Genomic DNA, 19,159 nt, shown 5'->3' on the forward strand with positions numbered 1-19,159 from the left:
CTTTCGGGGTGCCCCCGTCGTGCTGTGGTGGGGTGCGGCTGAGTGGCTCACCTAAAGCCGTCTCAAGGGGATGAGTTCAAAGAGAGTCTAGCGTTGTTGTGGTGGAGAGCAGGGAGGATGTGTGGGAGCAGACTAGGCAGGGCGAGAAGGGATTCTCATTACTGGAGTCTCACACTCCGCCCTATTGCCTCTCCCCTCCTGTCCCCTCCCCTCCGTCCCTCCCCTCTGTCTCCCTCTCTTGTAGGTCGGAATACATGACGCTGCCTAGCCAAGGGACGCTATAATCCACCCCCATCTGTGTGTGTGGCTATGACTTCTATCCCCTCACACACACACACACATACACATACACACACACAGGAAGAAACAGAGAGAGGGTAGAACAGGGGCGGCAGGCAGCCTAGTAGTTAGAGCGTTGGGCCAGTAACCGAAAGGTTGCTGGATCGAATTCCCAAGCTGACAAGGTAAAGATCTGTCGTTCTGCCCCTGAACAAGGCAGTTAACCCACTGTTCCCTGGTAGGCTGTCATTGTAAATAACAATTTGTTCTTAACTGACTTGCCTAGTTAAATAAAGGTTCAATTTAAGAAATATTTGTTTAAAACAGGGGGAATGGGAAAACAAAAGGATGGTGGAGGAGAGGGATGGGAATAACAAGAGCTATAATGGTGTGAAGGATAGAGAGAGAGAATGGTGTGAGGGAGTGAAACTAGAGTAGGGCTGGGTGATATACCATATACCAGTATTGATGCAGAGATCGGTTTAGATTTTTTACTTTGCTTTGTTAAACGTGATACGCTGTGGGTAACATCCATTTTTATAGTTTGCTTCGCTAAGTGGTACCGGAGTGCCAAGTCTAGGTCCATGAGGCATCTAAACAATTTCTACCCCCAAGCCATAAGACTACTGAACATTAATCAAATGTCTACCCAGCCTACTTGCATTGTGCCCCCCCCCCCCCCCCCTTTACACTGCTGCCACTCTATTTATTATCCATGTATGGTCACTTCAATAACTCTACCTACATGTACATATTACCTCAATTACCTTGAGTAACCGGTGCCCCCGCACGTTGACTCTGTACCGGTACCCCCTGAATATAGCCTCGCTATTGTTATTTTACTGATGCTCTTTAATTATTTGTTACTTTATTTCTTTTTTTTGGAGGGGGGTATTTTTCTTAAAACTGCATTGTTGGTTAAGGGCTTGTAAGTAAGCATTTCACTGTAAGGTCTACACCTGTTGTATTCGGAGCACGTGACAAATAACATTTGATTTAACAGAGTCATCTCTCTCCATGCAGCTTTCCAGACCTGGCCCCGCCCCGTCACTCAAGGGAGCAGTTTTTCCTCTACCAGGAGACGCTTGCGTTCAGTCTGCATGGTCAATGCAGCACATGCAACAATGTTGATGAAAACGATGCTGTTTTCACTTTGCTTCTTAAATATAAATCCACTAGCGTTCTATAATTACACTATTAGTTTGTGTTTCTTACATCTGCAAACAGCTAGTTTGTCTATTCTTAGAAAGTTAGGCCTAAATCTTGTTAGCCGCTAATGCTAGCTAGCTAATAAATGTACTGAGTCAGAGCAAACGTAATTTTCTATACAGCCTGATAATACCTGTGATGGTGTAGACCTAAATCAGCATGTTGTTTGTGCAACAGTATCTTCTAAATAAAAGAGGAATATGCAAAGAAAGAATATGTTAGCTACATGAAGCAGCTAAGAGAAAACATTCAATGTAGCCCCATAGTGAACACTTATCAACACGCTGGCTCCTATCCTGTGACAATAACTCCTCCCTGGCATTTTTCATTTTCATGTCAAACCACACTAGTTAAAGTGCCCACTATTATATTTTAACTAAATAATTAGAATAATCATTCCATTTCCATGATTCCAACAGTTCACCCAAGTGTTTAGCTCTAAATTGCAAGTCAAATCGCAATTGCAACATTTGGTTAAAAATAATGCCTTGTCTGCCCATATCGTTCAGCCCTACATGGCAGTGTAGAAGTTGTGTCCAATGAGTGCAGGAAATACAGAAATGTATGATAATGCTGAAAATGATTTTGGGTTGAATAGAACAATATAAAACAATCAGAATGGACAAACATTCTAAGTGACTTCAATGAGTGTGTGTTGTCACCCTAGTGTCGCTCACTACTTTTCAAAAACAAAAGTCAAATACCGTCCTTTTTTTTTTATGCAGTGATATATTTTGGCCATATCGCCCAGCCCTAAACTAGAGTGGGAGAGAAGAGAGAGGAAAGAAACAGGCGAGGTGAAGGTAAGGACAGACAGCCAGCCAGCCAGCAAGCCGAGGTATTGAAGCAAAGACTTCTCTGGAGAGGGATCAGGGGAATGACATGCCTTCCTCCCATCAATCACTGATATTACTCCCTGCATTTGTCAGCGTGCCGTGCCCGCTATCGCCATTACATCTCAGAGGTCGCACCCACGGCCCCATTTCCAGCCCATTCTCCACTGTAATGGCTTGCTCCCACCACATCGCAATTAACCTTTTTATTGCCAACCTGACAGCCAGCTGGAGACAGATCATTGGGCGACGTGGGCGGGATGTGTGTGTATATGTGTGTGTGTATATATGTGTGTGTGTGTGTGTGCATGCAAGCCAAAAATGTGGATGCTACCACGATTACAGATAATCCTGAATGATGAGTGAATAATGATGAGTGAGAACGTTAGACGCACAAATATCATACCCCCCAAAAATGCTAACCTCCCCTGTTATTGTAATGTTGAGAGGTTAGCATGTCTTGGGGGTATGATATAAAATGCTAACCTCCCCTGTTATTGTAAACGTGAGAGGTTAGCATGTCTTGGGGGTATGATATAAAATGCTAACCTCCCCTGTTATTGTAATGCTGAGAGGTTAGCATGTCTTGGGGGTATGATATAAAATGCTAACCTTCCCTGTTATTGTAATGGTGAGAGGTTAGCATGTCTTGGGGGTATGATATAAAATGCTAACCTCCCCTGTTATTGTAATGGTGAGAGGTTAGCATGTCTTGGGGGTATGATATAAAATGCTAACCTCCCCTGTTATTGTAATGGTGAGAGATTAGCATGTCTTGGGGGTATGATATAAAATGCTAACCTCCGCTGTTATTGTAAACGTGAGAGGTTAGCATGTCTTGGGGGTATGATATAAAATGCTAACCTCCCCTGTTATTGTAATGGTGAGAGGTTAGCATGTCTTGGAGGGTTTGATATAAAATGCTAACCTCCCCTGTTATTGTAATGGTGAGAGTTTAGCATGTCTTGGGGGTTTGATATACAATGCTAACCTCCCCTGTTATTGTAATGGTGAGAGGTTAGCATGTCTTGTAGGGTTTGATATAAAATGCTAACCTCCCCTGTTATTGTAATGGTGAGAGGGTAGCATGTCTTGGGGGTATGATATAAAATGCTAACCTCCGCTGTTATTGTAAACGTGAGAGGTTAGCATGTCTTGGGGGTATGATATAAAATGCTAACCTCCCCTGTTATTGTAATGGTGAGAGGTTAGCATGTCTTGGAGGGTTTGATATAAAATGCTAACCTCCCCTGTTATTGTAATGGTGAGAGTTTAGCATGTCTTGGGGGTTTGATATACAATGCTAACCTCCCCTGTTATTGTAATGGTGAGAGGTTAGTATGTCTTGGGGGTTTGATATAAAATGCTAACCTCCCCTGTTATTGTAATGGTGAGAGGGTAGCATGTCTTGGGGGTATGATATAAAATGCTAACCTGCCTTGTTATTGTAATGGTGAGAGGTTAGCATGTCTTGGGGGTATGATATAAAATGCTAACCTCCCCTGTTATTGTAATGGTGAGAGGTTAGCATGTCTTGGGGGTTTGATATAAAATGCTAACCTCCCCTGTTATTGTAATGGTGAGAGGGTAGCATGTCTTGGGGGTATGATATAAAATGCTAACCTCCCCTGTTATTGTAATGTTGAGAGGTTAGCATGTCTTGGGGGTATGATATAAAATGCTAACCTCCCCTGTTATTGTAATGGTGAGAGGTTAGCATGTCTTGGGGGTTTGATATAAAATGCTAACCTCCCCTGTTATTATAATGGTGAGAGGGTAGAATGTCTTGGGGGTATGATATAAAATGCTAACCTGCCTTGTTATTGTAATGGTGAGAGGTTAGCATGTCTTGGGGGTATGATATACAATGCTAACCTCCCCTGTTATTGTAATGGTGAGAGGTTAGCATGTCTTCGGGGTTTGATATAAAATGCTAAACTCCCTGTTATTGTAATGGTGAGAGGGTAGCATGTCTTGGGGGTATATTTGTGCGTCTAACTTTCTCACTCATCATTATTCACGATTATCCGTAATCATGGTAGTATCCACATTAATGTAGAAGAGTTTAGAAACAGCTCTATGCTAAGGACAAGTAGGAGGTGTAGACCAGCTCTATGCGTCTAAGGACAAGTAGGAGATGTAGCCCAGCTCTATGCCTCTAAGGACAAGTAGGAGATGTAGCCCAGCTCTATGCGTCTAAGGACAAGTAGGAGGTGTAGCCCAGCTCTATGCCTCTAAGGACAAGTAGGAGATGTAGCCCAGCTCTATGCCTCTAAGGACAAGTAGGAGATGTAGCCCAGCTCTATGCGTCTAAGGACAAGTAGGAGGTGTAGCCCAGCTCTATGCCTCTAAGGACAAGTAGGAGATGTAGCCCAGCTCTATGCCTCTAAGGACAAGTAGAACATGTAGCCCAGCTCTATGCCTCTAAGGACAAGTAGGAGGTGTAGCCCAGCTCTATGCCTCTAAGGACAAGTAGGAGGTGTAGCCCAGCTCTATGCCTCTAAGGACAAGTAGGAGGTGTAGACCAGCTCTATGCCTCTAAGGACAAGTAGGAGGTGTAGCCCAGCTCTATGCCTCTAAGGACAAGTAGGAGGTGTAGCCCAGCTCTATGCGTTTGTAAAATGGATTTAAATCCTGAATCCCATAACAGTTGACATCTCATTGACTCTGTGGTTGTATAATTTTATAGCAGGACCTGATCCCAGGCCCTTCCCTCAGAGTGCTGCTGTTTACATAAAACATGCACTGACCACACTGACACAGATTGATGGACGGCTGTACAGAGTCAGACTCCACTAGATACCATGAAGCCACACACACACACGAACATGCGCAGACGTGCGCGCTCTCACACACACACAGATTCAAACTGACACCTCTCGCTCGCACACACACACGCAGACGTGCGCGCTCTCACACACACAGATTCAAACTGACACCTGTCGCTCGCTCTCATACACACAATGAAGCTTGTTCTCTGTTGAGGTAGATTATTTTGATGCAGCAGTGTGACCTGATAGGAGATTTCCCATAATGATAGTGTCGGGTCAGTCCACGTGATCGAGTGGGGTGGGGTTGGGGGATAGCTGTGGACCTCCAGCGGGCTGCAAACGATGTCAAGTCGTCTGAAGCCATCGTATATTGTGTGTCCCATCGCATCACAGTGTTAATATTGAAAGGCCTAAAGACAATGACATATCATGCATGTTTCATTGGATCACAGCGGCTAATTCTATAGGCTAAAACCATCAAGGAAGGAATGCTTTCAGGTAGCTTCTTTTCAGCAGTATAGATTAGAAAGCAACCTTTGACCGACACTAGGTAAAACAGACACTAGGTGGAACAGTCTTCACTGTGATAAAACAGGAAATGTTCCACATGGAATGATGGGTAATTTAGTACAGTGGTTCAACCTTTTTCAGTTACTGTAGCACCAACTGAATTCTTCTCTGACTTGAGTTCCCCTGAAGAACCCCTTGTGGATAGCCCAAGCACCCCCAGGGGTCCTAGTATCCCCTGAGGATAGGCCAGGCACCCCCAGGGGTCCTAGTACCCCCTGTGGCTGGGACAGGTACCCCCAGGGGTCCTAGTATCCCCTGTGGCTAGGACAGGTACCCCCAGGGGTCCTAGTATCCCCTGTGGCTGGGACAGGTACCCCCAGGGGTCCTAGTACCCCCTGTGGCTAGGACAGGCCCCCCCAGGGGTCCTAGTATCCCCTGTGGCTAGGACAGGCACCCCCAGGGGTCCAAGTATCCCCTGTGGCTAGGACAGGTACCCCCGGGGGTCCTAGTATCCCCTGTGGCTAGGACAGGCACCCCCAGGGGTCCTAGTATCCCCTGTGGCTAGGACAGGCACCCCCAGGGGTCCAAGTATCCCCTGCGGCTAGGACAGGTACCCCTGGTAGGGAAACACTGCTGTAGTACATCCGTTTTTATATGGGGCAATGGTCGTCCGCTCTCCTCAACGACTGACAAGACGAGCTCATTAGCTCCAAAAGGTTATGATAACACATGCAGTCAGAGATAGACCGTGAGAGTGACTTCACACCCACACCTGAGAAGGCTACTCTGGCGGAGTCTAAGATGAAGGCCCTCTCCAGTCATCCACACCCCCCTCTCCAACATAACAGGGCTGAGGGAGAACATAATTGCATTCCTGCACTCCTCCGCCTGCAAATTGAATTTCGGGGCAAGACCCAGCTCAAACACCTAATAATCCCCGCTGCTCTGCTCGGCTCTCTCACCCAAATGAAACAAGGTCACATTGTACAGCCCTGTGGCTCGCAGAGCCCACAGCGACATACAACCAGACCCCCCTCATGTTTTTGACAGTGCAGCAACATATATTGAAAATATACTGAAAATAAGCACAAATACCACAGTTGGACAACAGAGTTGGACAACAAAGGCCTTTTCTCAGGGCATGCTGTGTTCTTAGGACAGGTAATGTGGTCAGCCTGGATCAATTAGTGCACACTTTCATTTACACTGTATGCCAGTCCCTCTTTTCTGGCATCTATTTCTCACTCATTACATACATTATTTATTGCTGCCTTTCAACTCCCTCTCTCCCTCCTCAGGCTCACCCAGAGAATGAAATAGAACCCAGTATTATATATGTTCTGTGTATGGGTCCTACCTGCCACGGTGAGGCGGGCGGTGCGGCTGGCAATGGTTCCCAGGCTGTCGATGGTGGCCACACACTGGTACATTCCCTCGTCGGGCTTGTTGTGCTTGGAGTGCACCACGCTAGAGATGAGCAGCGAGCCGTCAGGGAGAACACGCCGCCGCCCGTCGTCTGGCGCCAGGCTCAGGAAGGTTCCATCCTTCTTCCACTCCACACGGGCCTGGGGCGCAGTGGGCTCCGAGGCAGGGTCCCCGCTGTGCGCTGAGCAGTTGAGCAGTGCCGGGGCACCTCTCACAGCCAGTGTGTCCCACGGCTCCACCGAGAACCAGAAGGGGCTGAAGGGCCGCGCCGCCGTGCCTGGAGAGGAGAGAGGGATTGAAGTTCGTTAGTTGTAATTAAACAATGGCAGTACGTTCTTGTTGACTTGAACAGCCTTTGACAGGAAGCAAAACCGTATCGGCCCTAGCACAGAAACTCATGTATTTTCATTTAGATTCAGTCTGTGACAACTGTTCACCTGCCATTCCACTTCAATCAAATCACTATGCGTTAAGTCACATTTCAAAACCATCAACGACTCACAAAACCCAATTACTGACTCATACATTCTATATTCATAACTAAAGCTTAAAACAGACAGCACAAAACAGATATGAACACAAACTATTCAATGTCAAACTATTCAATGTCAAATTCAGTACAAAATGTCTTCCTGCTAGTTCACAACAAACCACAGCCAAAACCAGCCCACAAGAATTCACTAGCAAGAGGCAAGGCAGAGACAAATCTTATCCTGTTCCTAAGTCCCCTCCCTACAAAAGTGCTTGATGAGAAGGGAAAGGAAGGTGTTGTTACGCTTTCTTCCAGCCATTTATCCCTGCGTAATGGTAAACCTCACTGACAACAATTGCTCTGCATTTAACCTCATACATAATTCAGACATTCACCCAGAGTCACATAGTGGTATTGTTTAGATAAATACCCCCAATTATCAGTTCTGCAGGGGTGAGAAACAGAATAATTAAAGGGTTCGGAAGCCAGTTTTAATAACACAACGAACAGCATTAAAATAAGTGGCTGCATGTTAAATGTAGTTTAAATGATGCCTGTTCCCAATCTTACTTTGATACCTGACGGTTTTTTACTTTTTCATTACCGTATATTTTTACTTTTTCCCTCACTCAACTTTTTTCATTCAACTTTTTCACCCCGGAGGTTTTATCTGGACATGGTTCGTCAGGACTTCAAACAGCCGAAGCTAAGTAACATTAACATGATGCCTTCTAATTGCAGTCGTTGTACTTATAATTTACAGGAGAACGATCGCCTTACGGCAAGGATAGCTGTGCTGCAAGCCCAGCTTCAGACGCGATCGTTAGGCAAGGGTAATTTCAGTGTAGGAAAGGATGAAACAGCGTCTGTGCCACCAGTAAGTACAGATAGTAACGTTAGTATAAACCCCCTCGCACGGTCCCCGCAGCCGGACATCTTTCTCATGGCTTCTGGAGGGAAACGCTGTAGGAATGCTCAACCGGTGTCGCTTATTCAGCCGACAGAAACTTTCAACCGGTTCTCCCCATTAAGCGAGTCGGAGTCGGAGGCCGAGACTTCTCTGGTCTCTACTCCTCCCGTTGTGGGGTCTGAGACGCCGACGGCTCCCACCATTAGCTCTGACAAATTGAAAACCCTAGTCATTGGCGACTCCATTACCCGCAGTATTAGACTTAAAACTAATCATCCAGCGATCATACACTGTTTACCAGGGGGCAGGGCTACCGACGTTAAGGCTAATCTAAAGACGGTGCTGGCTAAAGCTAAAACTGGCGAGTGTAGAGAGTATAGAGATATTGTTATCCACGTCGGCACCAACGATGTTAGGATGAAACAGTCAGAGGTCACCAAGCGCAACATAGCTTCAGCGTGTAAATCAGCTAGAAAGATGTGTCGGCATAGATTAATTGTCTCTGGCCCCCTCCCAGTTAGGGGGAGTGATGAGCTCTACAGCAGAGTCTCACAACTCAATCGCTGGTTGAAAACTGTTTTCTGCCCCTCCCAAAAGATAGAATTTGTAGATAATTGGCCCTCTTTCTGGGACTCACCCACAAACAGGACCAAGCCTGGCCTGTTGAGGAGTGACGGACTCCATCCTAGCTGGAGGGGTGCTCTCATCTTATCTACGAACATAGACAGGGCTCTAACTCCTCTAGCTCCACAATGAAATAGGGTGCAGGCCAGGCAGCAGGCTGTTAGCCAGCCTGCCAGCTTAGTGGAGTCTGCCACTAGCACAGTCAGTGTAGTCAGCTCAGCTTTCCCCATTGAGACCGTGTCTGTGCCTCGATCTAGGTTGGGCAAAATTAAAAATGGCGGTGTTCGCTTTAGCAATCTCACTAGTATAAAGACCTCCTCCATTCCTGGCATTATTGAAAGAGATTGTGATACCTCACATCTCAAAATTGGGTTACTTAATGTTAGATCCCTCACTTCCAAGGCAGTTATAGTCAATGAACTAATCACTGATAATAATCTTGATGTGATTGGCCTGACTGAAACATGGCTTAAGCCTGATGAATTTACTGTGTTAAATGAGGCCTCACCCCCTGGTTACATTAGTGACCATACCCCCCGTGCATCCGGCAAAGGCGGAGGTGTTGCTAACATTTACGATAGCAAATTTCAATTTACAAAAAAAAAAACAACAATGACGTTTTCGTCTTTTGAGCTTCTAGTCATGAAATCTATGCAGCCTACTCACTCACTTTTTATAGCTACTGTTTATAGGCCTCCTGGGCCATATGCAGTGTTCCTCACCGAGTTCCCTGAATTCCTATCGGATCTTGTAGTCATAGCAGATAATATTCTAATTTTTGGTGACTTTAACATTCACATGGAAAAGTCCACAGACCCACTCCAAAAGGCTTTCGGAGCCATCATCGACTCAGTGGGTTTTGTCCAACATGTCTCTGGACCTACTCACTGCCACAGTCATACTCTGGACCTAGTTTTGTCCCATGGAATAAATGTTGTGGATCTAAATGTTTTTCCTCATAATCCTGGACTATCGGACCACCATTTTATTACATTTGCAATTGCAACAAATAATCTGCTCAGACCCCAACCAAGGAGCATTAAAAGTCGTGCTATAAATTCTCAGACGACCCAAAGATTCCTTGATGCCCTTCCAGACTGCCTCTGCCTACCCAAGGACGTCAGAGGACAAAAATCAGTTAACCACCTAACCGAGGAACTCAATTTAACCTTGCGCAATACCCTAGATGCAGTTGCACCCCTAAAAACTAAAAACATCTGTCATAAGAAACTAGCTCCCTGGTATACAGAAAATACACGAGCTCTGAAGCAAGCTTCCAGAAAATTGGAACGGAAATGGCGCCACACCAAACTGGAAGTCTTCCGACTAGCTTGGAAAGACAGTACCGTGCAGTATCGAAGAGCCCTCACTGCTGCTCGATCATCCTATTTTTCCAACTTAATTGAGGAAAATAAGAACAATCCGAAATTTCTTTTTGATACTGTCGCAAAGCTAACTAAAAAGCAGCTTTCGCAAATGGAGGATGGCTTTCACTTCAGCAGTAATACATTTATGAACTTCTTTGAGGAAAAGATCATGATCATTAGAAAGCAAATTACAGACTCCTCTTTAAATCTGGGTATTCCTCCAAAGCTCCATTGTCCTGAGTCTGCACAACTCTGCCAGGACCTAGGATCAAGGGAGATACTAAAGTGTTTTAGTACTATATCTCTTGACGCAATGATGAAAATAATCATGGCCTCCAAACCCTCAAACTGCATACTGGACCCTATTCCAACTAAACTACTGAAAGAGCTGCTTCCTGTGCTTGGCCCTCCTATGTTGAACATAATAAACGGCTCTCTATCCACCGGATGTGTACCAAGCTCACTAAAAGTGGCAGTAATAAAGCCTCTCTTGAAAAAGCCGAATCTTGATCCAGAAATTATAAAAAACTAAAATCGGCCTATATCGAATCTTCCATTCCTCTCAAAAATTTTAGAAAAAGCTGTTGCACAGCAACTCACTGCCTTCCTGAAGACAAACAATGTATACGAAACGCTTCAGTCTGGTTTTAGACCCCATCATAGCACTGAGACTGCACTTGTGAAGGTGGTAAATGACCTTTTAATGACGTCAGACCGAGGCTCTGCATCTGTCCTTGTGCTCCTAGATCTTAGTGCCGCTTTTGATACCATCGATCACCACATTCTTTTGGAGAGATTGGAAACCCAAATTGGTCTACATGGACAAGTTCTGGCCTGGTTTAGATCTTATCTGTCGGAAAGATATCAGTTTGTCTCTGTGAATGGTTTGTCCTCTGACAAATCAATTGTAAATTTCGGTGTTCCTCAAGGTTCCGTTTTAGGACCACTATTGTTTTCACTATATATTTTACCTCTTGGGGATGTCATTAGAAAACATAATGTTAAATTTCACTGCTATGCGGACGACACACAGCTGTACATTTCAATGAAACATGGTGAAGCCCCAAAATTGCCCTCGCTAGAAGCCTGTGTTTCAGACATAAAGAAGTGGATGGCTGCAAACTTTCTACTTTTAAACTCGGACAAAACAGAGATGCTTGTTCTAGGTCCCAAGAAACAAAGAGATCTTCTGTTGAATCTGACAATTAATCTGGATGGTTGTACAGTCGTCTCAAATAAAACTGTGAAGGACCTCGGCGTTACTCTGGACCCTGATCTCTCTTTTGAAGAACATATCAAGACTGTTTCAAGGACAGCTTTTTTCCATCTACGTAACATTGCAAAAATCAGAAATTTTCTGTCCAAAAATGACGCAGAAAAATTAACCCATGCTTTTGTTACTTCTAGGCTGGACTACTGCAATGCTCTACTCTCCGGCTACCCGGATAAAGCACTAAATAAACTTCAGTTAGTGCTAAATACGGCTGCTAGAATCCTGACTAGAACCAAAAAATTTGATCATATTACTCCAGTGCTAGCCTCCCTACACTGGCTTCCTGTTAAGGCAAGGGCTGATTTCAAGGTTTTACTGCTAACCTACAAAGCATTACATGGGCTTGCTCCTACCTATCTTTCCGATTTGGTCCTGCCGTACATACCTACACGTACGCTACGGTCACAAGACGCAGGCCTCCTAATTGTCCCTAGAATTTCTAAGCAAACGGCTGGAGGTAGGGCTTTCTCCTATAGAGCTCCATTTTTATGGAATGGTCTGCCTACCAATGTGAGAGACGCAGACTCAGTCTCAACCTTTAAGTCTTTACTGAAGACTTATCTCTTCAGTAGGTCCTATGATTAAGTATAGTCTGGCCCAGGAGTGTGAAGGTGAACGGAAAGGCTGGAGCAACGAACCGCCCTTGCTGTCTCTGCCTTGCCGGTTCCCCTCTTTCCACTGGGATTCTCTGCCTCTAACCCTTTTACAGGGGCTGAGTCACTGGCCTACTGGTGTTCTTCCATGCCGTCCATGGGAGGGGTGCGTCACTTGAGTGGCTTGAGTCACTGACGTGGTCTTCCTGTCTGGGTTGGTGCCCCCCCCTTGGGTTGTGCCATGGCGGAGATCGTTGTGGGCTATACTCGGCCTTGTCTTAGGACGGTAAGTTGGTGGTTGGAGACATCCCTCTAGTGGTGTGGGGGCTGTGCTTTGGCAAAGTGGGTGGGGTTATATCCTGCCTGTTTGGCCCTGTCCGGGGGTATCATCGGATGGGGCCACAGTGTCTTCTGATCCCTCCTGTCTCAGCCTCCAGTATTTATGCTGCAGTAGTTTATGTGTCGGGGGGCTAGGGTCAGTCTGTTACATCTGGAGTATTTCTCTTGTCTTATCCGGTGTCCTGTGTGAATTTAAATATGCTCTCTCTAATTCTCTCTTTCTCTCTTTCTGTCTTTCTCTCGGAGGACCTGAGCCCTAGGACCATGCCTCAGGACTACCTGGTATGATGACTCCTTGCTGTCCCCAGTCCACCTGGCCGTGCTGCTGCTCCAGTTTCAACTGTTCTGCCTGCGGCTATGGAACCCTGACCTGTTCACCGGACGTGCTTGTTGCACCCTCGACAACTACTATGATTATTATTATTTGACCATGCTGGTCATTTATGAACATTTTAACATCTTGACCATGTTCTGTTATAATATCCACCCTGCACAGCCAGAAGAGGACTGGCCACCCCTCATAGCCTGGTTCCTCTCTAGGTTTCTTCCTAGGTTTTTGGCCTTTCTAGGGAGTTTTTCCTAGGGAGTTTTTCCTAGCCACCGTGCTTCTTTCACATGCTTTGCTTGCTGTTTGGGGTTTTAGGCTGGGTTTCTGTACTGCACTTTGAGAATATCAGCTGATGTACGAAGGGCTATATAAAAATAAATTTGATTTGATTTGATTTGTTCCGTTCCAAGGAGATGACATCTCAGGAGAGGAGGAAAGGAGAGAGGTAGACAGAGACAGAGGGAGATGGATAAAAAGCGAGAGAGGAGGGAGAGTTGCCAGGTGTGTGGCGTGATCGCAGCATCAGTTCTACCATTTATCTTCTGGGGGTCATTTCTCTATCTCAAAGCGCCAGTTGCCCCGTCGCACGGTGCGTTCCCATGGAGAAGTTATACATGTTATTCATTAGAGGCAATATGGCCGCTCAGTCCCTTCACTGCAGCCAGGTAACCCTAAACAAACAAAATAAAATAGTATCTTCTGTTGACTTGAGTTCATTTTTATTTTTACAGGGACAGTGCACATTAAATCAACATTTCAGTAAAAGTGACTGTTTTAGCCAGGCGGCTAACTTTCAACAGCAGTCCCTGGGCAGGTTATAATAGACAAACAATGACCAGTGAGGGCCTCCCAAGTGGCACTGCGGTCTGAGGCACTGCTATGCAGTGCTAGCTGCGTCACTACAGATCCTGGTTCGATCCCAGGCTGTGTTGCAGCCGGCCGCAATTGGCCCAGCATCAACTGGGTTAGGGGAGGGTTTGCCCCATCGCGCTCAAGCGACTCCTGTGGCAGGCCGGACGCAGTGCACGCTGACACGGTCGCCAGGTGTACAGTGTTTCCTCCAAAACATTGGTATGGCTGGCTACCGGGTTAAGTGAGCATTGTGTCAAGAAGCAGTGCAGCTTGGCAGGTTGTGTTTCGGTGGACGCAAGACTAACTACCAATTGGATATCACGAAGTTGTGGAGAAAAAGGGGTAAACATTTTTTTTTAACAATGAGCAGTGAACGCGTAGCACGCAGACAGAGAGCGAGCAACGCGTAGCACGCAGACAGAGAGCGAGCAACGCGTAGCACGCAGACAGAGAGCGAGCAACGCGTAGCACGCAGACAGAGAGCGAGCAACGCGTAGCACGCAGACAGAGAGCGAGCAACGCGTAGCACGCAGACAGAGAGCGAGCAACGCGTAGCACGCAGACAGAGAGCGAGCAACGCGTAGCACGCAGACAGAGAGCGAGCAACGCGTAGCACGCAGACAGAGAGCGAGCAACGCGTAGCACGCAGACAGAGAGCGAGCAACGCGTAGCACGCAGACAGAGAGCGAGCAACGCGTAGCACGCAGACAGAGAGCGAGCAACGCGTAGCACGCAGACAGAGGGCGAGCAACGCGTAGCACGCAGACAGAGGGCGAGCAACGCGTAGCACGCAGACAGAGAGCGAGCAACGCGTAGCACGCAGACAGAGAGCGAGCAACACGTAGCACGCAGAGCAACATAGGACAAGCAAACATATTGCAATTTCCACACCTCACAAGCTACAGACAACAGATAAGATGAAACTGGCTCTGTCTTTCCCTCTTGCTCTCTCTTTTCCATTTATTTTAATTATTAAGACAGGATCTCTTCGCTTAGAATGACCATTAGGGAGAAACTATGGAAAGCAAACTAGTTAACTTCCTGAAAGGAGCTACACATGTTCCATCATAACATATATGGAGACAGTGGTCTTAAAAGCTCCTTAAACTGTAGCAAGTGGTTGATCACACCACATCAATAGGTCTAATGGACCCGTGTGTCTATAATGGGCAGGCCTGTGACTGTGGCACAACAGCAGGCTGTGGATTTCTATGTAGGCTGGTGAGACAGATGGAGAGAGACCTGTGTGGAGCTACTGCAATGGGACTTGTCCTCTCCAGCAGGCCTCGAGCACCATCACACGCTTAATCATCTCAGTCTTCAGCTGCTGTTGGAACAGTTGGGGAAGCTGGGCTCTGGGGGTCCAAATCACACCGTTTGAGACAAAATGACCGCCTTTAGCAGCTTCCAAGCAGGAGCAGTGGGAGAGAGAGGGCTCAGCCGAGGCTTTTTCTAAGGACGATGGTGTCAAATTGGCTGACCATATGCTTTAAAGCGCAGACACACATCATCCTTAGTCAGCAGAGCAAAGTGACTGGAGTGGGGCTGGAGCACAGCTGCCTCTCTTCCTTTGACACACTCAATTCAGGGTCATTCATCTCGTGGCCAACACTCTGCTGATGCAGAGGCTGGAGCAATACAGCAGACACAAACCTCATCACTACTCTGTGGCTAGCTCCCTACACAATAGCGCCCTGCTCTGTGGCTAGCTCCCTACACAATAGTGCCCTGCTCTGTGGCTAGCTCCCTACACAATAGCGCCCTGCTCTGTGGCTAGCTCCCTACACAATAGCGTCCTGCTCTGTGGCTAGCTCCCTACACAATAGCGCCCTGCTCTGTGGCTAGCTCCCTACACAATAGCGCCCTGCTCTGTGGCTAGCTCCCTACACAATAGCGTCCTGCTCTGTGGCTAGCTCCCTACACAATAGTGCCCTGCTCTGTGGCTAGCTCCCTACACAATAGCGCCCTGCTCTGTGGCTAGCTCCCTACACAATAGCGCCCTGCTCTGTGGCTAGCTCCCTACACAATAGTGCCCTGCTCTGTGGCTAGCCTGGCAGCGGTGGATGGACGTGTAGGCCTATCAGTGGATCACGTGGCTGGCTTGAAGCGAGGTAAATCCAGGTGATGAAAATAGTCTTTGTAGTTGCATCTGCACCGAGCTGATATTTGCAAGCCAGTTTTTCACAGAGCCAGTGCACTGTGCTGACACTGAGCGCTTCACTATAAACAAAATACATAAACCAGGTTTGGAAATGTCAGAGGAATTCCATCAGCCCCCCCATTATAAACATCCTGATTCTGCATCCTTTGGTTTGGTTTACAATGTGTGTATGTTCCTGCTATTACCACAGTGCTTAGGGTGAACAACATTTTACACCTATCTACAGTACACCCTTATTGAGACCCATAGGGATTACAACACAGCACAAACAGCTATGAGACCGGAATAGACTTGAGCCGTAAGCATTTTTTCAGCCCCAACTTTAAAGTCCTATTTACAGTGCAGCCAGAATTTCAGTGTTTTTTGGTTATCATTAAAGGTTAATGAGCAAATGTTTGCGAAACAACACTACAAATCCAAACACCAGATAAAAGATGAAACAAGCCCAATTCTATCTCCCAATGAATAGCAGAGTAGACAACAGCAGTTTTACATTTTGAAAGTGCTACAGTGCTATAAAATAGTGGATGAATGTTTGTGATAATATATACATCTTATTTGTCCAACAAAACCAGGGAGGCCACGCAGTCTCCAGCCAGAGAACAGAGTGATTAAGAAGCAGTTAGATGTAGGAGAGGAAGACCCTGTGGGGTTAAGTAGGGAAAGAAGAAGAGTCTCGAGGACAAAATTATCTCAGCCAGGAGGAGCGCTCTACCAACAACAAGGCCAACAAACTCCATTTGAAACTACACAAAAAGGCACCTCTACCGCCAAAACTTTTACAAGAGAAAAGTCTCAATCTTTGACAACCCGAGGCAAACTTAACTTCGGCTTACATAACTGCATCCCAAAGGAATACCTGTGAAAAGAGAAGAGAGTTGCACACACTACTGAACTTGTCGTTGCCAAAAAGATGCAACACTTTCCTCATGTCTGAGTTGCAAACAAAGTCAAAGAATGTGTTTCTTCCAGTGAAGAGAGTTGTGTTATTTTAATCCACAGATAGATTGATATCTGCAGGGCCACAGACTATTCCTCCATTGTTTACTTGAGAACACAGAGAGAAGCTAGTGAACAACAAACGAATATACTCTTCCAATGTCTATGGACAACAACCAATCGTTATGCCAGGGCTTCATTGGGCCCTGAAATAGTTCTGTGCTGAAATAGTTTCATTTCACACAGCTGCGGAGTTACAGAGGGGAGGGAGTGTTATGGGCAGGGATGGGAGGTGTCAGAAAGAAACCGCATTACAGGGAGCGAGGTCTAATCTCTTCTGCCCTGCGTTGTGGGGCCCACCGTTTGTCTTGAAAACATGGTCTGTCTGCAGCCCTGGCCGAGACGGGAGCAGAGGGGAGAAAATTAGGTTGTCTGCTTGATAAGTATGGGCTGTTACCTCGGTCCCGCCGCTTCCGAAATCCACTTTACTCGGCAGTCAGAAAGGGTTTGAGATTGGAAGCGCAGCTTACGGTAGTGTCCTGATAGGCACCCCTTTCTCCCCGAGCCGGGTGAATGGGAGAGGAGTGGATTCACACCGACGGATGTGCTACATTACTACTGTGCCAATGCTGAAAAATGCTTGTATGCTGCTGTTTGAGAAAGGCTTTCAGGGACATTACAAGGCTGGGAAAGTGAGAGTGTGTGCTTGCGCATGCACGGTGTTCACAGGATAATATTAGGATATAAGTGCACTTCTCAGAGTAGCTGAAGAAGTGCATTCTGAGTGTTTTGGTTGGGCTTTTGCAAGGTAACTGAAGGACCTTGATGGCACAAAGTCACGTCCGTTAAAGTGACACTAATCAGCTCAAGGATGGGGAATCTACGTAGAGGCTGTTTAACATGGAGAGGATCTGCTCATATCAACGGTGGGCTTAGTCGCATCAAACAGCATCAATGCCTGGTTGAATAATGAAAAATGGAATATAGGCCTCTGATGAAAATTCTTGACAGAACAGATAACGTTTCATACTTATCAGCAGCTACCAAGGTGAACCTCTCAAAGTCATGTCCAAATCCAAAGAGAAAACCAGAGAGTCTCTAACCCGCCACACAAAAGACCCCCTGTCCCCCCCCCCCAGCAGGAAGCCTCCTTCCCCCACCCTGCCAACTGGTGGAGACATATTGAACAGACCACTAACAGCGCCATCCTTGAGCCTGAACAGACCGTTCCCTTTCATACTTCAACTACTTACTTGCTCATTGTTACAACACTGTACATAGCCAATAATATAACATTTCAAAATGTCTATATTCTTTTAAAATTTTTGTGAGTAATGTTTACTAATGTTCCCCTTTTACAATTACCTTTTGTTTATGGTCTATTCCATTTTCTTGGGCAATGTAAACATATATTTCCCTTACCAATAAAGCCCTTTGAAATGAATTTCCTGAGAGACAGAGGACGAGAGAGGAGAGAAAGTTCTCAAACCTAACATCTTTCACAAAGACCCTCCTCGTCTCAGTTTTGGAAGGATTTTCCGTAGAAGCTAAAAAAAAACACAGACTGAGTATTTGTACCAATAAAATAGAAGTCTAGTTCAATGGCTGGTATACTGTACAGATAGTTGGTACGAGGTTTGACAGTTCTCACACTGCCCTTTGTTAGCATCAAATATCCACCCCATGGTATTGCTTTATTGAGTCAGCACACTGACCTTCAGCTGAATTAACACACTCCAAGAAAACATCCTTTATAACAGTAAGGACTGGTGAATATAATATATGCCTGGAAATAAGAGAGGAGAAAAGTCTGCTGCTACAGATAAACAGAAGTCAGTTTCTTCTTTCTCGTCTCTTTCTACATCTCTACACCTTCCTCCCTCTTCTCTCTTTGTCCCTCCGCCCACTGTGTCAAAGTCTCTTTAGTCAGGCTGGAAATGCCCCTCTCTCTCCCCCACTCTCTCTCTCTCTCTTTCTTTCATGTCTGGCCACCTCCATACTGTCTGCCTCTCTCTTCAGACTCCCCTTCATCTCTCCATCCCACTCGTTTTCAAGCCCATCTGTCACCAGGAAACACATCGGGGAAATAACAGTGATCTGGAGAGTAAACCTATGAGGGGGGAGGGTTTGTCTTTCCAGCAGGAGGGTAGTGGTACAGCTAATAGCTCCTCAGACTGAATTGGATGTCCATTGAAATCAAAATGTCTGTTTAAAAAAAATACAACAATTTAAAAAAAGGTTCTCTATGAGCGAGCGAGCGAACAAACGCTTAGA

At 46.1% G+C, this 19,159-nt stretch overlaps 1 protein-coding gene across 14 annotated transcripts in view; it reads right to left on the reverse strand.

Annotated features, from left to right (window-relative positions):
* Nucleotides 1–19,159, reverse strand: part of LOC106568778 (neogenin) — a 271,322-nt gene that overhangs the window by 182,005 nt on the left and 70,158 nt on the right. For all 14 annotated transcript variants that reach the window (XM_082969724.1, XM_082969719.1, XM_082969717.1 and 11 more), the window contains exon 2: nt 6,960–7,304. In XM_082969724.1, coding sequence (XP_082825850.1) covers nt 6,960–7,304 — 345 coding nt within the window. The remainder of the gene's footprint in view (nt 1–6,959; nt 7,305–19,159) is intronic.

Source organism: Salmo salar, chromosome 26 (genome assembly GCF_965601325.2).
Source record: "Salmo salar chromosome 26, fSalSal1, whole genome shotgun sequence".
NCBI classification, from domain to species: domain Eukaryota; kingdom Metazoa; phylum Chordata; class Actinopteri; order Salmoniformes; family Salmonidae; genus Salmo; species Salmo salar.